General features: G+C 40.2%; 1 protein-coding gene across 1 annotated transcript in view; it reads right to left on the reverse strand.

The window, feature by feature from the left end:
- The window catches only part of LOC310933859 (ryanodine receptor 2-like), a gene marked incomplete at both ends in the record, with an annotated part of 63184 nt that overhangs the window by 36822 nt on the left and 2282 nt on the right, over positions 1 to 24080 (reverse strand). The window contains 45 exons of the mRNA XM_083897430.1: positions 247 to 433; positions 1481 to 1616; positions 1858 to 1961; positions 2307 to 2439; positions 2731 to 2845; positions 3012 to 3288; positions 4068 to 4208; positions 4843 to 4954; positions 5252 to 5452; positions 5615 to 6241; positions 6330 to 6543; positions 6701 to 6927; positions 7021 to 7107; positions 7717 to 7876; positions 8033 to 8193; positions 8499 to 8613; positions 8756 to 8888; positions 9292 to 9487; positions 9623 to 9831; positions 10517 to 10691; positions 10938 to 11146; positions 11297 to 11444; positions 11919 to 12078; positions 12251 to 12334; positions 12427 to 12530; positions 12662 to 12766; positions 12865 to 13084; positions 13165 to 13357; positions 14218 to 14459; positions 16601 to 16734; positions 17046 to 17164; positions 18008 to 18103; positions 18354 to 18489; positions 18577 to 18760; positions 19239 to 19360; positions 19444 to 19608; positions 19722 to 19878; positions 20412 to 20486; positions 20568 to 20664; positions 21705 to 21828; positions 22052 to 22164; positions 22284 to 22362; positions 22492 to 22566; positions 22802 to 22906; positions 23485 to 23604. Of these exons, the coding sequence (XP_083753556.1) occupies positions 247 to 433; positions 1481 to 1616; positions 1858 to 1961; positions 2307 to 2439; positions 2731 to 2845; positions 3012 to 3288; positions 4068 to 4208; positions 4843 to 4954; positions 5252 to 5452; positions 5615 to 6241; positions 6330 to 6543; positions 6701 to 6927; positions 7021 to 7107; positions 7717 to 7876; positions 8033 to 8193; positions 8499 to 8613; positions 8756 to 8888; positions 9292 to 9487; positions 9623 to 9831; positions 10517 to 10691; positions 10938 to 11146; positions 11297 to 11444; positions 11919 to 12078; positions 12251 to 12334; positions 12427 to 12530; positions 12662 to 12766; positions 12865 to 13084; positions 13165 to 13357; positions 14218 to 14459; positions 16601 to 16734; positions 17046 to 17164; positions 18008 to 18103; positions 18354 to 18489; positions 18577 to 18760; positions 19239 to 19360; positions 19444 to 19608; positions 19722 to 19878; positions 20412 to 20486; positions 20568 to 20664; positions 21705 to 21828; positions 22052 to 22164; positions 22284 to 22362; positions 22492 to 22566; positions 22802 to 22906; positions 23485 to 23604 (7076 nt within the window). The remainder of the gene's footprint in view (positions 1 to 246; positions 434 to 1480; positions 1617 to 1857; positions 1962 to 2306; positions 2440 to 2730; positions 2846 to 3011; positions 3289 to 4067; positions 4209 to 4842; positions 4955 to 5251; positions 5453 to 5614; positions 6242 to 6329; positions 6544 to 6700; positions 6928 to 7020; positions 7108 to 7716; positions 7877 to 8032; positions 8194 to 8498; positions 8614 to 8755; positions 8889 to 9291; positions 9488 to 9622; positions 9832 to 10516; positions 10692 to 10937; positions 11147 to 11296; positions 11445 to 11918; positions 12079 to 12250; positions 12335 to 12426; positions 12531 to 12661; positions 12767 to 12864; positions 13085 to 13164; positions 13358 to 14217; positions 14460 to 16600; positions 16735 to 17045; positions 17165 to 18007; positions 18104 to 18353; positions 18490 to 18576; positions 18761 to 19238; positions 19361 to 19443; positions 19609 to 19721; positions 19879 to 20411; positions 20487 to 20567; positions 20665 to 21704; positions 21829 to 22051; positions 22165 to 22283; positions 22363 to 22491; positions 22567 to 22801; positions 22907 to 23484; positions 23605 to 24080) is intronic.

The following is a 24080-nucleotide window of genomic DNA, read 5'->3' on the forward strand; positions in this document are numbered from 1 at the left end:
AACCCAAATCTGCATGTCTTTGAAATGGGGAGGAAGCTGGAGTAAAACCCACACTGAACTGAACACAGAAACTACACAGACAGGCCATTGCCTATACAATCTTCCTCTGCATATTAGACAAAAATAAAAAGGAATCTGGAAAACAAATTCTAAGAGTATTTCTCAACACCACAGAAGACAAAAAGTTAGTCCGACATTAAAGCCTTATTTAAAATTATAAATACATTTTTAATTTCCAGTACTGACTGTGTTCTGTTGGACTGAAATGTGATGCACGGTCCATCCATTGACAGGTCCTCAGAGATCTTGATGGCTTCCTCCATGGCTGCTAGAAGACCGTTCCCGCCGTCACCTCGCAGAGCGGGGCCAAAACACTCAGGCCGACGAATCAGCAATCTCAACACCACGTAAGCATTTTCCTCCACACTCTCACCTTTCGACAAGGACCACAGAGAAAGTAAAGACAAACGGACAATAGACTTGATGACAGATTATGGATTGTGTGGGCATCTTCCTGCAATTACAACTCTGTGACAAAGAAACACAGATTTTCATGATGAAGAGAAAAATCAAAACCTCAATCAGGACAATCAAAGAATAATGATACTTAGAGCTGAATATAAAATAAGTAAGGCTAAAATCACGGACAGATCTGTGGGTAAGAAAGGCAATGACCTTAGGCTGAACTGTCAATACCCTCAAGGTCAATTTGAACTGATGCCTTCCAGGCACCGCTTCAGGGTAAGGAAAATCAATAGAAAAGAACCAGAAATGAATCATCAGTATTGCAAATAGCTTACTTGAATGGCACCATGAAATTATGCAGCCTTGTATGTCATGTAAATTGTATGTTTGCTCTTTCTATTCTTGAACTGTTACAGATGTTTACATGTACTCTTTTAGGGAAAAATAAAAGGCTGCAAAATAAATGCAAAATTCTCTACATGGATTACTGTGGGGACGTACAGAACAAACCATCTTCACAAGTCGAGAAATGAAAGCCTCATGGATTATAATCCACTATTTATCCAGCTAAACATGCCGAAATTAAAATAATTAGTAGATAACAATACATTTTACAAATGTTTAAAATCATTAATGGAGGTTAACTTGTTATCTCTTGATGTTGTTTACCATGTTTTTTGTAAGGTAAGAATGGTAGGTGTAGGCTCTCACATTCACACCTATAGTAATTTGAGTGTCCGGTTAACGTCTGCATGTGGACTGTGGGAGGAAACCTGAGAACCTGGAGTAAACCTATAAACACGTGAGGAGAAAATTGACAGACATGGATGGGAAGCTGCAACCTTATTGCTGTGAGGCAACAGCTTCAGCCACGTGCTCCACCATGTGTCCCAGCTTTCAGTGACATAATGATAATTCAAAAGTTATTTTGGATTTGTATACTGTCTCTTTCTATTGAAAATTAACCACAAAACAAGAGAAATGCATGAATAAAATAATCAAATTGACAGGTTACCATTGCAGAAAACAGCAAAACGTAGGTAATCCAAGTAACGCTCGCCTTCCACAGGGTTCCATCCGATATCGGGGTAACCTTTCTCCAGTAGCAATGGACAGCTCTGAAGACCACAGCCAGCCAGATACTGCACCACCTTAAATACAAGCACATTACATTGAGACTGGACTGCAGCTGCAATCATATAATATAACAGAGAGTGAGTTATGTGTTGACTTCACAGTGTTGCTTCTCTGGTAAATCTTAGCCAATAAAAAAGACTTCTAGTGACCAGATGTTTTTATGCCAGTCAAATGTTCAATAAAGAGCAAAGCACTTTGCATAATGCAAACTGTTAAGAGCAGCACTGTAGAGGAAGGCACAGAATATGGAATTACCTTCTCTAGGTCAGGTTCCTTCAGTGCTAAGGCCAGTTCATTATTATCCATCACAGAGGCTGCTGCCACGTCTAGAGGAGTGGCTCCACGCATGGACGGTGAAGCTGAGGGACAAAGGCGTAAAATAATCAGAACACCATACATGTCAAAACACTGGGTTCTCTTACTGAAGGGGCAATATCCTGACAACTACACAATGTTATTACACCTGTAAAAAACATCCAACTCTCAGCACAATGAGCACCTTAGAGAAAACTTCTCTGTCCTTCCTTATGTACTGGCAAAAATAAGAAGAGTCCAACAAGATAAAACTTTAATGTAGTTTCATATCAGTCCTCCCTATCAGAGTTATGGCCTGGATTTCTATAGATTTATGTACTGCAGTGTGGATTTATTTAACATTTAATCAACTACACAAAGACACAGACAAGTATGAGAGCATGATTTACCCAGTCCAACACTGCTGTTTTCCAAAAGGTAGCTGAGATGGTCAAACAGTGCTCCCTGATTGTGACGGCTGATGCGACAAAAGTAGCAAAGGAATCGACAACAGCTGGCCACCATCTTGGGAAATGTAATCTCCTGATAAAAGAAAAAAAGTAGTAAAATAAGGAAAAAGGAAAAAGCTATAGGGTATTTGTTAAGTTAAAACTGATTGAATTACATGGATTATACCACATTTTGACCAGAAGTCTTTGTATTAGCAAAGGTCCTGCCTTGCTAAACTGATAACATTAGTTTTTCAATAGCAATAAATTATATGTCCAATGGAATTAATAATTATATACGCTGTTCAAGTAACAAAATGAAAGAACTGCTGATTACACAAATTTTTTTCCCTACAATCACAACACATTTTAATTATTGTCTCACCTTCGATTCCCCTTCTCCGAGAACATTTACCATCACCTCCATCACGGTCTCATGCATCCCCAATACCCTCATTAGGTTGGGGTGTTGGTAGAAAACTTTATTATTCATGATGTCTCTGTACATACAAATATGAAAATAAAACTGAGAGAATCCTTTCCACACCACGGAGCATATGATGATGCCAGTGTGCTTGGAATTAATCCATACACAGAGCATAACAATAATCAAGATGTGTTAAAATGAGGCAACCCCCATATATTGAATTGCAAATCTCTCCCTACCCAAGCCTCCTGATCATCAGCTTCTCCTCCTCTTTCCCCATGCGGACACTAAGGAGAGAGCGGATTTGAGCCAGGGAGGACAGGAGCATCATCGTGTCTTCTACTGAAGCCTGGCTGATTGTATAGGCTCTGCAGAGCGGTCCTTCCATCTGACCCCCAAGGCCCTGATACTGGCGGTGAAGCAATGAGAAGACCGCTCTAACAAGTTCAGGGTCCTCTATCGCACACTCTTCAGTCCAGCGCACCATTGTTTCAGAAATCAGCTTTTTGAGGGACTCTGGAGAAAGAGCAGTAGGTGATAAATGATTAAGTAGGAGTGGAAAACCATGAGTCTTCTGTTTAAAAGGAAAGGCTACAGGAGGAAACAATGGATACAACTATGTTTTTTTGCTGTCTGGGGATAAATAGAAAAAAAATTCTTGTGTAGTAGGGGTCTGGGAAAGCGTGCAATTGCAGGCTACACTGCAACTGCTGTAACAACGCTTCTCATCAAAAGTCCAGCCTCAAAACACAGGGACACACTCTATGATAACTGTAACAGGCTGAGGAGAGTGCACTGGGGGGACAGCTTCACTGATACAGACAACATCATATATCATATATATCATACTGTATATGAATCACCGTCAGAAAACAATTCATGATATGTGCAGGTAGGTACGAGTGATTGGTAGAACAGGGAATTAATCATTACAGTATTACAAGGGCTACAGACACAGGATTAGTTTTGTCCTAGTTGTGTAGATCAATATCATCAAAAGAGCTCCTTATTTTCTGCAGGTGTGACCGAATTCGTTGTCTCGTTTACTTATTGACAGCTATCAGGACGTGAAGAGAATTTCTACAATAAAACATACAGTAGCTGACTGCACCAACTACAAGACATATTTGGTGTGCTATTGTTACAATTTATATATAAAAAATATGAATGTTACATAGTCCATGTAGAGATGTGTGGCAACTAAGAGAGAAAAAGTAAAGTAGTTATGGAGAGCACCTAAGAAGAATACAAAAGTGTTGCAAGACAAAAAAAAAGGATTTCCACAACATACTTACTGGCAATCCGCAGTCTTCTCTCCTCTACCTGTGTGGAAGACTTCCTCACTTCAAAGGCTCTCACCACTAGACTGAGCAGCCAATCTTTAACAGGCATCTCAGCATCCTCCTCATCCTCTGACTCACTGTCCAATTCGATGCCTGCACAACAGCAAAATTGCAAAAAAAGATTTCCTCAGCAGCATTCGTGGTCAGTAATTCTTTCTTGGTCACTGCTTCCTTGCCCCATTCAATTGTATTTATTGTCTTCAATAATGCAAGTGTAAAGCTTGCAAATGTAAATGTCACCAACTGTACTAGGTTCCACTGTAGCTCCAAGCTAATTTGCACTGATATATGCTTGGTTTTATTAGAATAAAAAAAAACAGAAATATCAGCACAAAGCAAATCGACATACATAACTAAACAGGAAAAAACTCACGATAATAAAAAGTGAGTGATCAAGACCATGAGACAGAATATTACATTTAATAAGAGCAGAGCTGAGCAGATTTCAGTTGACTTTTAAGTTTGAAAGGGCTGACGGAGCAGCAGTCCGTCACATCGTCAGTCAGGCTATTGTGGCTGATTTGATTTGATTGATCTGGGGCTTTACACAGAAAAACGTCGTATGAAGCAATCTCATATTGGGCATCTTTGGGAGGATCTCATTTACGAAGCAAGCACACAGTCACGTAGCAGAGGAGCGGCGAAACTATTCAAATATTCATGAATCACACGCAAAAATGATAACTTTTGAAATAACAAATCATTAAATTATAACCAGTGTTCTGACCACAGTGTGTGCTCAGGAGGTGATGAAAGTCTCGGAGCAGCTGTTGTATTTCCTCTGGACATGGACAATGCTCCTGCTGCTCATCCTCTCTGAAGTTCAGCAGCATGTTGATCTTAATAGAAAGACAGATAGAAAGATCTGTGAACTGTATAGTCAAAACACCAGGAAGTGATAGATATTATTGTGGAATGTTTCCTTTTTAAATGCACATCTCTGTAAAAATGGATATTAAAGGTTGAGTGTGTAGTAATAAATGTAATGGTGAGACTGCAGAACGCTGCACAACTCCCCCCACTGGGTAATGCTTATGGGTAGTATATTCAATATATAAAGTTAACACAGTGGACGTTTTTTACCCAAACTCATAATATTTACAATTCTCTCTGTATTTGATTTAAGTCCACTCAACCTGTTCCTGTGGAGGGGAGCGGAACTCCTTGGTTTTCCGGGCAGTTAAGGCAGCGGACATGTTGAGTGCCTGCATGACCTGGTTGTAGCGAAAGCGTTGGTTCTCCTGCAGCTGCCCCACCAAAGTGTCCGAGAAGGCAACCACAGCCTCCACCCTGTGGCGCACCTGGCTGTCACACAGGTAGGACAACAAATGGCAGAGCTGGTAGAAAAGAATGAATGAATGAATGAATGAATGAATGGATCCTTTTGATTAATTTCAAATCACTTGTATGTGACAGCACAACAACTAAAGCTGATCCGAAACAACATGCAATGGGATGATTAAGATAAACATGCCAAAGGAACTTGTTTGTTTGTTCACCTCAAGTTTGACAGCTTCTGGAAGCTTCATCTGAAGAAGTCCTTGTGAAGGAGTGTCATATTCAGTCTTTTTGTTGTTTTTCCATCCTTTTTCATTAGCATAAATTGCTTCTTCTTCTTCTTCTTCTTCCTCTTCCTCCTCAGGGGTTTTAGCATCTATGGAGAAAACTCCAGGCTCTATCAGACTCAGAACTAAGCTGAGATCTTTATTACCAAACACACCCATTACCATCAGGGTGTAGAACAATTTAATTAAGGGAACAAGCAGAAGCTCAATGCTGCCTCCTACAGGATCCCTCACATCCTGACCCACAGCCCATACTCCTGCAGTCAGCATCTCCACGGTCAGACACTTTAGTATGTCCAGAGGGATTTCTGGGCTGTCTGTGCAGACTATTTTAACTGCATCGCCTGCTTCCATCCCATCACTTCTCACAAAACATGGGGTCGAGAAGTGCATTTGTGGTTTAAGGGATGTGCTAAGACTAGTGCTGGGAATGCAAGCAGGAAGTTGACCACCATTAGCAGGGCTGGGATAAAGGGTGACCTGTCTGGTCTGGTCTGTCATAGGCACAATGTATTCATGGTTCATCATTAGACATGCGGAGGTGTGGCTGCTGAGGTAAACCTTTAAAAAAAACACACAAAATAATTATAGATTTTTTTAGTTGATGTATATTTTCCTTGATAAATAATAAACAAGAAAGAGCAGTCACCTCTGTAAGGAGCTGGTAAAACGCAGAGCGAAGTGGGCCAGGGAGTTTGGGATTCTGAATGGCATGAAGGATCTGGGACTGGTCCACATAACTGCAGAGGGAGTGGCAAACTCTGGTGTTCCCGAGGGTGCACAAAGAGCAGTAGAGGAGGAGTGTGTGGCGATGAAATTTCAAGAGGTCATCAAGTTCAGACAACTCCAAAATGTCAACACACCTAGATGTACATATCGTGAAAAAGTAAAGGTGTCGTCAAGGATAGTGTTGTTGCATTATGTCTCCAGAGAACAGTCAATCGGCCAAGGTGGGTGTCAACACTCATCCCTTCCTGTGAGACCATTTGCAAAACAACATAACTATTCTTGCTTTCTAACCTGTTTTCATCAGGGATGTGAAGGGTCATGACTTGCAGGGGCTCAGAGCACTGGACGCTCCAGCCATGATGTTCATCTGGCTGATCTACCAACACCTGTAATGCACAGTCTGGTACTCTTGTCCAAGAAACAGGGGTTAGACGCTGAACCTGGATCCTTGGAGGACACTGAGGAGTGGCATTTCTGCTTTGGCTGCGAAGCAAACCCGTTGACAGCGGCATCACATTCTGGATAAAGAGAAAAGCAAGCAAACTTAATGGGTTAACAGTCCATTAAACATAAGCAAAAATCATTATAATATATATATAATCTCTCTTTACCTTAACACATCCCAGTTCAAACTGAAACATGCTGCTCGTGGATGGCTTGACAAAAACTGCAGGAAACAGTTTTGTGCTGGGTTCCACCTGATTAGTGGTAAAAACCATATCTCAGTTTAATAACATAAACATTCAATATTCCCTTAAATAACTGCTGATGTTATTCCTCCAAGAACAATAAACATTCACTGGCCACTATATTAGGTTGATCTAGTCAATTGCTCGTTAATGCAAATATGTAATGAGCCAATTACGTGGCAGTAACTCAATGCATTAAGGCATGTAGAAATGGTCAAAACAACAAATTTGTGCAACACAGGCAGGTCTAACTATTTCAAAAACTGCTGATCTACTGGGCTGTTCATGCCCAACCATCTCCAGGGTCCAAAAAAGAGAAAAGATCCAGTGAGACGAAGTGTTGTCACAGTTCAGAGGAGAATGTCCAGACTGGATCAAAATGAAAAAGTCAACCGCAACTTGCAACAATAACTCAAATAACTACTCATGACAACTAAGGTATACTTCAGATCATCTTACACCTGAAAGATGATGGGTTACAGCTAATGAAATACCACTTTATTATGTGTCTTGTGTACCTAATAAAGTGGCAGGTGAGGCAAATATTTCAACATAAGCTTGATTCAGTTTAGATGAATGTACATAAATGACATAGAAAGAGTGACCTATGTGACATACTTTGTAGAAGGTGGCCATCTCCACGCCACTGGAGGTGAAGGTGAGCAGACCGGTGGCCGTGTCGATCAAACAGCCAATCTCTAGACCTGCACTTCTTCTGCTCTGAGACAAACCTGTCGCTTCTCCAGCGCACACCATGTAACAGCTGCACCGCTTCACACTGTGCAAAAGGACGGGCATTATGTTCAATTATATTCACACAGTTTCTTAATTGTTAATTTAACTGAACAATGGGATACAAGGTTCAAGCTTCTTCAGTAATACAGGGAGGTTTTAGACGCATACTAAAAAAAGTACTTCCCTGATGCACACTTACCTTTCCTGGACTTTTCCACTGTCATCTCCCAGGGTGACTGTCACAGTGTTGACATAGTCCGTGTCAAATGTCATGTCATACTGATGAAAGTCAGAGGTCACCCAGCCCACCCACACATTAAATGGGTCCTGTCCTGGGAGAACCCTCACTGAGTAGTAATACTGAAACAGAGGAAGGTTAAAAAGTGTCATTATTTTGGTATTTGCATATGGTGTTATTGCAGTAGGTCATTACTGTACATCTAGCAGCAAAAACCTGATCAATATGCAAATGCCCCGCAGCAGATTGTGTTGCATTCCGAAGCAGCAGGGTGTGAAAATGCATTTCGCTATTGCTCTCATTATATCTAGGTTAAGTGCAGGTCATTCTGATATAACAGTACAAAAATTCAAAAGTGTAACTTTTTTTTTTTTTTTTTATTCTATCGGTGTTTGATTTTGACATTATGAAAATGTTGAAGCCTTACTCTGGAGCTCTGGATGAGGTGGTCACACATCTCTTTGTCGACGACAACATCTTCGAGAAGCCGTGCAGATGAGTTGCTGCTGACGAGGCCTGGTTTAGTCCTCTTCAGCAAGAACCTTACCGAACACAAACACACATATTACTTCGTTTATAGCTCATTTTATGAGAAGTAACCTGAGAAAAAAGCTCCTTTCTTTATCCCAAATTATGCACATGGTGTCAGAAACTGTCTTCAATTTCAGTTTTTCTGTGACCTACCGCTGTTTCAATCTGGATGTTTTGTCTTGGCTGTGATCCTTATGGTTGAGCTCGTCTCTTGAGCCAGCAAAGCTGTGAGCCGACTTCATCAGCACTTCAAAGTCAGAGTCCACTTCCTCCTGCTCTTTCCTTCCTGGAAAGGACAATGGGAATTAATTACAGTGAGGCTTATAGAAGATTAAATAGAACCGTTTACTAAGGTCAAATGCCAGTAATCTGGATTAATTACAAAACATCAGATATAATGACCTCACAAACCAATTATTTTGTTTAATTGTATTTTACTAATGTGAAGCAACACTGAAAAAAGAAAACAGATGATTACTTCAATTGGTAACACTTAAATGAATCATGTTTTGTACAACTTAAGTGAGCCAGATATTATGTAACATGCAAACTAATGGAGAATTCTGATTTTTTTTGTGAATAAAATCAACATTTGTTGTATGTCATGACAAACAAAATGCATCCTTTGTAAATGCCAGCTCTTGGTAGCTCACTTCAGCACATGCACCGTCTATGATATGATGTAATACCATGTGAACTTGGAGCGGGACTGTTGGCTGCGACTGGAAGCACATTCGCTGCAGGGCTTGTGAGGACAGCGGCGCAGCCAAGAGACATGCTGAGCCGGTAAAAGCCCATCTCACTGCCTCCACCGCGGTGTGCAAACAACTGCTGAGAAACCCTCAGGCTGGATACAGACTCCACTGAACCGCTGATTTTAGTGACCTTTAATAAGATATGAACAAGATTTTCACTTGTCATTTTTTTAACCAGCATTTTTCACAACCTTGCATCCAAATAAAGTCTGTTATTGAAATAGTGGAAAGAATAATTGCTACCCAAACTACTTTAAAAATTAACCTTAAAATTGTGATCATCGGGTAGTATGGAGGTAAAGTGAGGTCGTCTCCAACTCATCCACAGAGATGGATCTCTGGCCATGTTGACAGCAAATGGCTTATAGCCCTCCTGCTGACCGCACACAGCAAAGTACTGCAGTGAGTCCATGTGGCGACCCAGGTTCAGCCTCCCCACCTGGTTAACTCCAACACTCACCACTGGCAACACACCTAAGACAAATGGGGAGATACACAATAAATAAATAGGATAATTTTACCAAATATATTCATTAAATCTTCAATATTCTGCTTTATCAAGAAAGGTACATTATGCTGCAGAGGTAGCACAAATACTTCATAACTGTAGAATATCCTACATTTGGACACAGCTATCTGTATTTTCTACTCCTTACATTCCCAAAACAGGCTTACTTATTTGTAGCGTACAGTATGTGAGAACAGTTATCAATTTTTTTTTTATTATTATGGTCTCTGCTCAGCGCCTTCCCAACAGCAAGACTGATTTCAACCTACACGAATGACGACATGACATTTAAGACGTAAGGACCATCTACCGAAGAGAGAGTGACCAGCAGAGACAGGGAACATTGGCAATAATGAAAAGCAAGAAGCAAGACATTCACCACAATGCATCAACCAAAAAATGAAGTAGACTATTGTATTTTGTGCCCCCCAAAAAATTCACTGTGACTTTTTCCTTTTATACTTAGTACAGTTCAGTCTGTACTCTGATTTTTCGTAAAGATGAATCAGTACTTCTAGTTTTATCAGTCTTTTTAATCTAAGCTTCTACTTAAACAAATAATGTGAGTATTTTTGCCACCTCTGCAGTACTAAGGCTTCTTCTTAGTTCCTCTCAGTTAAATAGACTGTATAGTCAAAAATTCTTCCAGACCATCTCTGATATCGAAGTCTCTGGCAGCCAGCTCTGATCCTCTGTCATTAAACAGCACTTCTCCATTCAACGTGACCACCATGGTGCATTCATCCATGTCCACCAGACATCCCACCACATCGTCTCTCTGCCATGGACGACCCAACAGTTCGCCGCCCTGGTGGTACCACTGAGCCTGAAAGCAACGTGAGGAGAATTTTCTTTCAGGTAAAAGAACTCATCTCAGAAGATCACAGTAAGCTGTGCTCTATTTTGTCGTTTCCTATTCCTCATATTTACATAATGGTGAGCATAATGATTTTTCATGTACTTCTTTTAACCAACAATGGAATAGTTCTTCCACAGATGAGTTAAGGACCATATAGTGCTGTTAATACAAGCATGTGTCTGTATACAGAGCAGTAAGCTTTGAAAATTTCACCTCAGTTCCATCAAAGACATATGCCTGGTCATCTGAGCCAAGCTCTTTATCTGGACAACAGCCTGGTCTGGCCCAGCCCACTCTCATCTTCCCTGCTGTCAGTACCTCAAATTCAAAATACCACTTCCCCTGGGTCACGGCGTAGGATTTATCTGGTCGGAACACTGTGTATTTCTCAGCCGTGAAGAGACGTGCATTTGATGATGTGGCTGGAAACGCATGAAGCAGAGAGAATATGGTAATGTGCAAAAATAATAACTGATTTGCATTCAGAGTGTATTTTTTTGCAAGACAACGTTGACAAATGTGACGGCATTGTCAATGTTCATGCATTAGTTTTATTCGACTTTGGGACATACTCTGTTCCTGGTTGAGGGGTTCCAGGCTGTAACCGTAGGCCAGCAGGGTGCAGACGGCCTCTCTGACGCTTTCCCTGCCCGCTCTCTTACTCCTTTCATCAAGAAGGCTGTATGGCACCAGGTAAGGACTCCGCTTGGCTTTCACATCCTGGTTATACAGAAGCAAAGAGGGAAAACTAGGTAACTGCATTTGTCAGCAAATTTAATATAATTTATTTTTTTTGCTGAACATGCAGTTACTATGTACATTTTAGTGTTGTGACAGAGTACACACTCAGCCACATGGCAGCAACTCAGTGCATTTGATAATGACAGTACTTGTATTTCTGTGTGTTTTTGAATCCGGCCTTCAACAGATAAAACCAAGGCATGGAGAAAACCATCTCTGAATGCACCATACATTAAGACTTAAACAGATTGGCGAAAACAGCAGAAGGCAACACCAGGTGCCACTTCTAGCGCTTTATTTAATGTTCTCTGTTCTGATAACAGTGCAGAAGCATACACTATATTTTTCCCTAAATTCTCAGAAAGACAAATTTTTGTCTGTATTATAACTGTAAACCTACTGTTCCTCTCACCAACGTCTGATCAGTGCAGTAATGAAGCAGTGAACACAAACCTGCTGGGGTCCATATGTCCATCCCTGTTTGATACGCTCTCTGGCCCACACATTGTGATCGTTTTCTGCCAGCATGTTAACCATGTCCTCATGAGACGAGCTCAGAGTAACCTGGCTCAGGTCTACTGGGGCAGGTCTGTAGCCACTGGGCTGCTCATACCTGAAACAGAGGATTAAAACAAGGGACATAACAATTACTGTCAAATGAGCAGCGATGAAGTATTTGTTCTTTTACAGGATTTGTGAATAAGGGCTCCATAAAAACAAAAAAATATTACATATATTATATATATAGATATATATATAAATAATAAAACATGAAATTTACATACTTGGTGGCTAGTCTCATGTATTTGACTTTCTCCACAGCATTGTCATCAGTCAAACCAACGTGGAATCCAAGAGCAGTGAGAGTCCTCCAGTGCAAAAACACACACAGAAACAGAATAATCAACTAGACCACAGGATTTGCCTAATATACAGTAATGACGAAGGTAATAGACCTCACCTCATTGTGTCCTGGGCCACCTGAAGGTTGTGGTCCCTCTCCTGCTCCGGCAGCTTGGAGAACTCCACAATACAAGGGTCATGTCTTTTACTCTCATCTCTAACCTAAAAGATGAGGGTTTTTTAACTGCAAGTTAACTGGATTACTTAGGTTTATTAATAATTCCTACATAATAAATGTATTTAAATTATTCATGGAGTGAATTAAATAACATCAGTATTTAATTTTCTCTCACAGTTCCATGTGTCCACCCAAGATCAATCTTGTCCATTACCCACAGTTCATGGATATTTTCGGCCATTTTTTCTCGTATGTCCTCAAGTTGTAAGGGCAGATCGACCTATTAAGGACGTACAAGTCAACTGGAAACACTTAATCACGACGTCAAATTGAATATGAATAAAATGACAACTCTTTGTCTTGAGTTCTGATTTGTACCTTACTGATGTCCACTGGAGTTGGAGTGAAGGTTACTGGAGTGACAGGTACCGAGGGGCCGATGAGCACTTTAATCCCCTCTCTATAATCAAAGATGTGTTTCCAACATGGCTGTACCTTCAGCTTGACTCTGGGGAGCAGCGCCTCAGTGCATGGGGCAAAACTAGGTGGTGGTAAGAAGCGAAATTCACCATGTCTTCCCCCAAACAGAAACCGAAACCTGGTGATGGAGATAAGGAAGACATGTATTGTACGTACTGAGGACCTTATCAAGACAGACAATTTTTCTCCTCTACTGACTTGACTCCAGCAGAGAAGCTGACCACAGGATGAAGAAGGCCATTAGCACTGAAGTTTTCCAGCATGCCCTGCACAGGTAGACCGTTTACCCGGTAGGAGATGCAGGGAGCTGTGAGGTCAAGACAGCAGCTGACCACATCACCGTTTTTCAGTAGGTGTGGCGAGGGAGAGTTCACTCTGCGGCCCACACAGCCTGAGAGGAGACACCAAGGAATTAGTCAACTTTCTCAGTGAAAATCAAGACAAAGTGTGGCAACACATTATTATTATTATTATTATGATCTATTTATTTATTTAAACATAATATTGATATTATAATGGTTCAAATTTGGGCTCGGCTTGGAGGTAAATCAATTTGTGATGGTATTTCATTTCATACAGTACCCACAAGAGGAAAAAACAATTCTTAATTCATTCTAAACTCCCAAAACAAAACTATTCTACTACTTATACTTGGTTCATTCAACTCAAAGGCAGTAAGGCTTTGTATAACTTTCTCTATGTTCTGAATTAAACCTTAATGTGTCTTTAACATAAAGTAGAGCAGTTGCAGTAGCCTCATTGCTGGCGTTGCTGGCGAGCTATTGTCACGCACATTCTCTGTCTGTGCAAGCATAAGGAACAAACTGTAACATGTTTCCGGCTCTTTCCCTGAATTATTAAGTGCTGAACAATGGAGGTCAATGACAATTTCAATGGCTGATAAAATATTCAGGACTTTATTCGGCTGGAAAATTAAAAACGATCAATTTTAGCAGTCGCTTTTGATCATACGTGTTCATATCCTATGCCTCACTAAAATAATTGCAACATGATGGATTTTTAAATCAACATTTCCACATTCTGGTGTTTGTCTCAAATGGAAAATTAAAGATTTTTTCAACTTGAGAGGCAGTCTAGGACAGCTTTTGTGGCAGCTACTTTGTCTATATTCTGATCAAATTAAACGCAAGACTGAAATATGGTTCTATATGCAGTGTGCAACCTCTCCTGTATTAAACTAAATCCAGTGCACTTTACATTTGTACACTAAATCCTGTATCTTATCCTCACCAGACCAGAGGTGAAGCCCATCAAAGCCATAGGAACAGAGGTCGTCTCCCACCCCGTTGCCCCCCCAGCCGTCTCCTCCTGTGGGTCTGGGGTGGAAGCCCTCAGTGCAAGCCCAACCAACTCGCAGGTGTGTGGGCTCAGGTGTGAGGAAGGGGTCAACATGATCCACAACCAGTTCATAGTACCACCTCCGAGGCTGAGCTGAATCATCCCCGATAGCCAGAAAGATATTTGGTCTCACACTGCGGTAGTGAAGTCGGGCAGACAGGAGGCAGACAAAGGAAAACAGAGACAGAAGACAGGATTAAACATCCAATATGCCACATTCTGTTTCACAAGATATCAGGAGACAAATGTTAATTATGTAAATATACAGTGGAATACTAATGTCTTCAGCAGAAAGTGACATCTCACTGCTCTGTGAGTTTGAGGACCTGTCAGAAATGCTAGCCGCTGTATACAAATATGCTGCATTCAAATGTCCATGTTCAATTTATATTTGTATAGCGCCAAATTACAACAGACATAATCTCAAAGGCCATTATTTCATAGTAAGGCAGAAACCTCACAATATTACAGTTCACACAATGAGCAAGCACAAGGCGTCCTTGGAGGGAATAAACTCCCCTGAAGGAAGAAACGTCTGATAAAAATTTGAATTACCCTTGAACACAACAGTCAACACAATAAGTAAGAAGTCATGCACGGCACGCAACTCAGTACTGGTACTGAAAGCGAGATATCATAAAGTAGTTTGAAGTGTCCAGATGAAGGCAACTCTTCAGAGTGACCTCTAATAAAAAAAAATGTTTTTTTCAGTACATCTCCCATTAAGGGTTAGGTTTACCATAAATAATATACTTTTAAATACAGGACTTGAAAGACTGAAAGCCTCACCAAGTTATACATGGTTTGGCAGTTGTTTTAGTAGAATATCTTTCTTCTCAAAATATTTTTGACATTTGACAAAATCTTGAAAAACGAATATGATTGCCACATTTTTACAATATGGCAATGTGCAGGACCACACACATTACATTGTGGCTTGTGCAGGACATGTTGTTCCTTGTGAAGCCCCCACATCACATTTCCCTGCTATAAATATATAAATCAAATAACATAACATTCTTCTTTTGACCTTAGGAAAATGTGAACTCCAAGCATGAGACATAATAACAAGGAGAGGAAAGCGAACAAGAAAATCATAGATATGGTGTTTGAATTAAATCTGACCAACATTGTTTGTAGAATAAATGCTTGTTTGCGTTGGGACGATAACCTTTCCCTTAACAGAGCTTGAGTGAAATTGAGAGACGTGGAGACAGAAAGAGGGACTTGAGAAAATGGGAAAAGGACAAATGAGAAAAGTATGACCTGGTTATGATGATTGGATAATAATGGATAAGAAGAATGGATACAGACAACAAAAACATGTGACGGCGAACATCTGGAAGAATTGGCAAAATGGGAAGGAGGAGAAGATGGAAAAAGAGAAAGAAACTGTGATGAGATGAATGAGAGCAGATGTAGTAATGAGACATTTAGTTCAACAAGAAGTGAAAGTGATAGAATGAGAAATGGTTCAAGCAAGGGGACAGAGCTGGGGAATGGACTGAGCAGGTGTGAGGAATATGAAACCAAATAACCTATAAGGCCGGAGGAACGAAATGGGCTGTTGATAGAGAAAAGCGTGATAAAAGAAGGCAGATGCTTTGGAACAAAGGGCACACTGAGTAAAAAAAAAACCCAAGCTTAAAAAAAGGAAAAAGAAAATGGAAACTGCATACAAGTTTCTTACCGACACTGTGGGCCAATATGTTGAGAGACACAGGAGGAAGATTAAATATGATATAAAAATAGAGACAGGGGGAAAAAAAACTAAAAATATCCAAAGAATAATAGCTTATTTTTCCAGTCTCTTGGAAAAGGCTGAGATAAAGACGTGTGCTCTGACATCAGTAGGTTTTTCGTCTGCTCTATTCTGCAAATTAAGAGACAATACTGAAGGACACAAGTAATTGTTCAATTAACTCAAGTATGAGAAGTTTGAAAACATGAGCTCAAGTATATCATGCATCAAGGATGTCAGTTCATCAACTCAGATGGAAACCTTCAAGGACATCAAGGCCTGCGACAGTGAGAACACTACAGTTCACGAAACAAATGAATGAGAGGGGATTGGGGAGGGAGAAATGACATCATTCAGTGATTCTTCAAGAGTAAATAAAATTGAAAGCAAGACAAGATGCACTCCATGTGTCACAGTTGGTTTCTTATAATTGCTTTTTTGTGCATCTAGCTTTTAAAGCAAAATTAGCGAGAAACCACGGGAGGAAAAATGACTCAAAATGGTTCTGTTTATAATAAACGGCTTAAATTGTACCTGGTGACCTGATTAACCAGACGTGTTTGGAGCAGCAAGTCTCTGTCTGACAGCAGGTTGTCGCAGATGTGGTTCTGATTGGACCGCACTGCCACACCATTGCACACACACAGAGAGCGCAGCACCTCCAGTACCTGGAAAACAACAGCCTCATTAAGCAACAGCTCGATAAACAAGTCACAGGAACGATTCCACATTTGGGGGAAACAACTGATATATTTTAGCTGCAGCACTTGTTTGTGTTCTCGCATTTGTGAAACACTGACATCATAAATCATGTAATTTCATTGTAATTTCAATTTATATCTTCATTTGCATGAAGATATAAAATAAAATAAAAAAATGTAGTTTTCTAAATGTGAATGAGCTGCAGCATTTCAGCCAATAAAAAGTAGTGACATCACTTTTTTTAAACGCAGATATAAATCATCCTTGCATACACCACCTTATAATTGCATCCATGCTGGTCAAGAAATGAGATGATGGAATGAATGTGTCCTTCTTTGATGACATTGAGTGCCTCAGGACTTTCCACAAGGATACAGTGAAGAACCTCCAAGGCTCCTGTACGTGACAATTATGCAAGTTCTCATGAAAGATACCAAGAATTAGTGTCTATATTATCACTATGATGCTGAAATAAGATATGGTTTCTAATTTCATCAGTAATGTGCAGCAGAAAATATTCCACTACATCTTATATTTAATGTACCTTTATTAGAATAGGAAATTTTAGATTAAAATTAACTTTTATAGAATAAACCTGGCCAGGGTAATAGGAACATTCCAATTACAAATCAAACAGTGGCCTTTCAAGAAAAACAACCACATGGCTCCCCTCAGCAGTTATACATTCGTCAATGGATAGGAGTGTGTCTAAACATAGCTAATTTTGCAGATTATTCCATTCCTAAAGGTGCGCGGTAGGAAAAAGCAATTTTCCCCCAAATCTGTCAGAACCCGAGCTAAATTAAAAAGACAAAATGAGACAGAGGAGGCTACCAAGGAAAGATGGAGTTTAACCCACTAACACTTCATAAATAAATATGTACCAGTGCCTTTGTCTGTGAGTGTTTAGGGACATCCAACCCACTGAATCACAAAGAACACTTTGCAATTGTAATGATTTGTTGTGATGCAAGACACACTGAATCAAGGCTCTGTAACATGGAGAATGTCGCATTCATATAAAATGCAGCCACCATATTATATTTCTTGAGGATTTTCTTCAGGATTCATTTCAAAGTTAGTAATATGAATATTAAATAAATGCTTTTTATCTAAACATGTTTAGATCATATGAGTGAACTTAAGAGAAGACTATGGCTTTTGTTTCTGAGCGTTTACCATTTCTGGGCATAGACAGCATCAGCAACTGAAAAAAGGATTGCTACAAATTTAACCAACCAGAAGAAGCCTCCAGTCGGTCTAGTCTGCTGATCAGCCAGTCCAGAGAACCAGAGAAATGTGCACAGTTCACACGGTTCCCCCGGATCAAAGCAGCTGCAGGAGATTTAACAAAAAAAAAATGAGAGGACAGAGCTCAGGATTCACAGGTTTTTGCCCATGCATTGGTCATTTAAGAACATATAAGGTAATATCAGCAAAATGTTGTATAACAGCTCAGTGGCTATTCAAGGGGGTAACAATGTTGTTTTGAATCAGAGTCAGCAGATAATCAATGTTGAGGTATTAGCACCTAAAATGGAAAAAGTGCCATTCAGCCATATATGGGACACGTGTTAATTCTCACCCAGTAGCTCGTAGAAACGGCTGAGGATGTTCTCCCACTCTACTCCCTTCTCACTTTGAACAGCTTCAGCAAAGTGAGAAGGACTGCTGTACTGGTGCAGACGATCAATACAGTCGAGGACCAAAACTATCACACCCTGAGAGGAAAAAAGGGGGTTACTTATGAAATATGAAAAACACATTACATGTAAGGCCAACGCATGCATCGAAACTAATAGATATACCTCTTCCTGAAACAGGTTTTGGCGATTCTTCACAGCTGTAGTGATGTTCTGTTTAGCTTCATGGCCCAGGCCGTCCAGTGGAGGCTGGAAATATTTGATTAGATCCTGCAGACTGCACATCACAGTCTCCATCGGCAGGGTGACATGAGGTAGGGTTCCTTGTTGGCTACTTCCATCCAGTTTCCTTCAGAAAATGACAAAGTTAGAGAACCTTGATAGAAAAACAAAACAAGCCTGGATTTGAAACATTCTGGGCTCTTTATCTTAATCAAAGTTCGAGATTATCATTGGTTATTGAAATGAGACACATATGAATGCCTAGAAAATACTTTTTTTATGTGTAAAAACCCCTAGAACAAAACATCAACAAGGCCAATTCTAGTAAACTGAGGAGGGAGGCCCACAGTCTTAAATTTTTATATTTCCCTCTTTTTTTGATTGTCAGACTCAAGTGTGACTCTATATGTCTATTACATAAAAAACACATTAAGTGATTCCCAAGTTCAGCTATACATTGATATTGTAACATGATATACATGAATATTAATACAATTTGTTATCAGTTATTGTGGTTATAGTTATAGTGGTTTATCTCCAAGGATATATACAGTATCAGTGTTGTAGTCATCAATATCCAAGGGAATGAGTTGGTTATTCAGTACCTGATGAAGCGAGTAAAGAGGAGAATAGCACTCCGAATGAGTCTGGCAGTGTGAGATTCCTCCCTCTGAGAACGAGACAGCGTCAGCCCATCGTCCATGTGACCCTCACTGTGCAAAATGGCCTGGAACACACATTATTTGCAATTACCTCCACTTGATGTTTAAAATGTGGTCCAATAAAAGTCGAAAATGTAAGAGGCTTTACCTTTCGCTGAGTTAATCTCATGCGTGAAGACTTGGCGTCAGTGGATTGGTAGGTGAGCCACAGCCCGGAGTCTACATGCTGAACATAACACATGGAGTCTCCATACTTGATCTCTGGGATCCCCATACCGTCAGCACCGGTCTTCATGCCAGAGTCGGTCTTCTCCTGCAGACATTAAGGCATCGTAAAGTATGTTTAGTAAGTCTCCAGTCTGAAAACAGACAGGCTAAACACATTCAGTAAATCTCTTTTTAGTAACTAACTCGGTGACTTCTGACCTTCGAGGAACGGAAACAGAAGGAGGTCGTGTCGATGTCTGCTTTGTCCCGATCGACGAGATGCAGGCCTTTCTCCTCCGTTAGACCCAGGTACCTCCCAGTAGTAACATGGCACAGTCTGAAAGGCTGCCCCCAGCATGTATGCCGACCACTCCAGCTAAAGAGTATCAAGAACACTGCATATTTTTGTTTGTTTCTTTAAAGGAAATTGAACTGTCTGCTGGATTTACACTGCAGGCAAAATTGAATTGTCAGTGACATTTGTTTTTATTACTTATTACTGAAATGGCAGGAGGGGACAAACAGGAGACACACGATCATGACTTGACTCTGGGACAGACAAACATGGTTCTCATAATTCTGGGCACAAAAGTGTGTGTGATTTTTGTTGTTGATGTTATTATTCTGGATCTGTTTGGTCCTTGTGAACAGAAACATAATTTATATGTTGCATCCCTCACCTGCGAGTGGCCTTTGTCAAACGGCATTGCAGGGAAGGGAATGAAATGTTTTATCACAGGCATCTATGTGTTTTTACCAAAAACCATTTGTTTTTGGGAAAAACAAATCAAATACAAACAAATATACACTGCAATACTGAGAAACACTGATTAAGCCTAACAGCTCTAGCATTGTGTGAACTCATGTGACAATGGTGTTAATGTAACAGTCAATCCCACGCACACTTACACAACACGGAGAATCTCCAGCCTCCACAGAGAGCGGGCACGGCTGGAGACGGATCCATCCTCATAATGCATCATCCTGCATTGAGAAAACAGGACATGAGCTACAGTGAACGACAGAATGTTTCCATATGGCTGGTTATTCTTTGACATAACTGACCTCTGCAGCTCCTCCCCCTGCTCTGAGGAGGGAACTGTCAGGCATGCGTCACTGTGGCTGTGGAGCAGCCGTAATGTGTCGCCCCCCTTCAGGTAACCTGGAATTAAGCACAACACACACCAGAAATGTTCCACTGCTTCTTTGAGACAGACATTTTGTCGGCTATAGTGTATATCCAATAAACCAAGCCAACTATTCCCAGAATAATAGCACAGAAGGGTAACTTTAACTGTATAAGTAGAGGTTTTACATTAAATTAAAGATCCTTTTAGACATTTGTCACTGGATTTTTATGTAGCTGGAACTTCTAGCTTGGAGGGAATCTGTTTTCAGATAGCAAACTATCAGCACTGTACAACTTACGTTGATTAATTATTGCAGTGTTTCAGTTCTAGATCTTCATCGAGCAAATGGTTTTTGGACGTGAAAAGCCATCTTAAGGAGTGGCAGTGATCTGTGACCAATCGCACAGAACCCACTTCTAAAAACCATGAGCCTATTATAGATCTAGTACCCAAATGTGGTAATAAATGTATCAAGGCAAGCAAAACAGTGTGCGGGTTTTTCAGTTTTGCCGTTTTGAATTTGAATCCAAAATACAGGAAAGAGCACCAAGTATTCTTTTGTTAAATAATCTGTCTTTAAAATCCAGCGTTTTTCTGATTTACTGACAATGTGATTTAGGACTCACTTTGTGGGTTAAGCTGATATTGATCTCTTTATAACAAAGATTTAGTGAAAGTGGATAGCAGGAAAAACAGCACTGGTGCCAGCTACCAGATCTTTGCATGTGTCTATGCATTTATGTATGGTTCGGATCCCGAATCGCCCAAGGGTGTGCATATGGGTTTTCTCCAGCTTCCTACCACAGTCCGCAAATACGCAAATTAGGTTTAATAAACACTCCAAATTGACCATAGGTGAGAGTGGGCTATGTCAGCTGGGATTGGCTCCAGTCCCCCTGCGACCGTCATGTGGAGGATGAAGCAGTATCAAATGAATGCATGAATAATGTGCCTACATGCAATATAGCAACTGGTGTGACTGTACCTCACACTTATTTTTCTGACTGAGACTGAACCTTTGTTTTAAACGTATGCTTAGAGAACAGCAGCAAAGAAGATGGAAGAATCTTGCCTTGAGCGACTCCACCTCCAGAGCAGATGGGAGCAACACTCCAGAGAGTCTGCTGGAAGGCTGCATTCACAATCAGGCTGTCACTCAAGCTTCTGTTGTCAAATACAGTACCAAAGGACATGTGCTGGGAACAAATGAAATGATAATGGAAAAAATTAGCATTAAATACAGTTTAAGACTTTTTATTAAGATTGGGAGGAATTAAAAGGACTTTTTTATACTACAGCACTCAAAAGAAAATGGAAAAGAAAAGCATACACTCGTTTTACCCACTTCAAATATTTCATTTATATTCTTTTGTTATTTCTTTAAGCGGATTAAAGGGGGGAAAAAAAAATCAGACTCACCAGATATCTTTCTGAGGACACATTGACCAATATAAGGTCATCTCCAACACGCACCTTCTCACCCTCTGACCTCTGTCTGGATGCCGGGTGTACGGTCCACCAACATGTCTCACCTGATCCAGACAGAGAAATGCATACACACGACATTTAATTAATTAGATTTTAATTGCGCAACATAAACAAAATAACTGCATCAAATGCAAATGTTCACTAGGGCCAACAAAAAAAATACCTGCTATATCGTCTTGCAGCCCAACATCAAAAGCAAGTTTGTCAGTTGAAGACTGAGATGCAGACAAGCAGCAGAGATACTGAGAATAAAAACAACATTTCATGTCCAGCGAATATGAGAAGAATTTGTTTAGAATTAGTCAAGAAAACTATGGGAAATGAGTCTGAAAACCTCAGATTTATATCAAAGTTATGTCAGGATGACTTACCATGCCACTGTATGAATGTAGGAATAACACTGCCTGGCCATAAAGAAGGGTACGATGGCTTCCTCCAGCTTCAATCTGTACAATACAATCACAGAAAATAATGACTCATATGATGAATGTGAATCATTTCAAAAAAGTAAATATAAATATTAATATAAATTGTCAAGAAAGACATCCATCCATTTGCTTGTATGAATGCATGTGAATATGTTCCAATTTATTTATATTGTCACTGCTATTTTATTTTATCCTTCTGATTCTGAATTACGACGCAATTAGAAGAGAGAGAGAAAAGAAAGAAGAGACTCACCTCGGTAGTCAGGTGCTGGCTGTGTGCCAGCATCTCCTGCAGGGCTCGGACAGAGAGACACTGGGCAAGGACAAAGCCACATACAGACAAATCTGGCGGTACATTCTGGTCGAAATAAAAAGGACAAAAGGACAGGAGAGCAGATGTCATTGAGGTAGCTTCATATCTGTCAACAAATTGTAAATAAGGTTTCCAAATTTGAAGGAAAAGGAAGACTATCTGGTATAGAATATGAAAAAGACAGTCCATACAGGTATAAAAATACAGAAAATCAGCAAAATGAATAAAAATCGAAGAAAATAAATGGTGTATACATATACATCTGTACATATACTTGTGTGGGTTTGGCACAAAAAAGCTTTTGCAGATTCGACTAAAAGCGTTCTTGTATGTACAGGATAAACATGGTACTGGCGGTCCCATGAAAAGAGCAAGAGAAAATGAAGAGATTAGGCACAACAGGGAGACTAGCCTAGGTGCTCCCAGCCGTGTTAATGAACTCCACCCACATACATGCAAGACAAACAACAGGTAGACAAAAACTAGGGAAAACTTGCACAAACACAGCAGGCGCTGCTAGAGCAGGAGGGGCCGTCACAAGTGTGACGATGAATGACAAGCGAAGTGCTCTGACAAGAAAAGGAAAAAGTGCATCATTGCATCATTGATGTGGAATGCCTCACCTTGCAGTTTGACGTGGACTCCAGTCTGCACAGTCTGCTGCCAAATCCTTCCGCAGCAAGACAGAGCTTCACGTGTTCCTCCTGGGAGGTGAAGGTACTCTGCAAAACCACCTCGTCCCCCTGAAAAAAAAAAAAAAAAAAACTAACACATACACTACGTGCTTAAGTGTTAAAATTTCCCATATATATTTACAAAAACTGGAGATTCAGTTGTTTGTCTGTGAAGGTCAATGCTGATATAAATCCAATATCGGCCTCCATAATAACAAAATAGAGAAATAATGTTGGCCCTGTCTTGGAGATCTCTCTCAAATGTGTTCTTGTCAGCATTTTGGACCAAGACACAGCAACGTTAATCTGTATTTTCAGATGCCAGACAGACAGACAGACAGACAGACAGACAGACAGACAGACAGACAGACAGACAGACAGACAGACAGATAGATAGATAGATAGATAGATAGATAGATAGATAGATAGATAGATAGATAGATAGATAGATAGATAGATAGATAGATAGATAGATAGAGTCACAGCAGACTGATCAGTATTTTCACTGTGTTTTTGATCATTAATCTGATCCAAGTAGATTATAG

Source organism: Microchirus variegatus, assembly GCF_963457635.1.
Source record: "Microchirus variegatus genome assembly, chromosome: 11".
Classification (NCBI taxonomy): Eukaryota; Metazoa; Chordata; class Actinopteri; order Pleuronectiformes; family Soleidae; genus Microchirus; species Microchirus variegatus.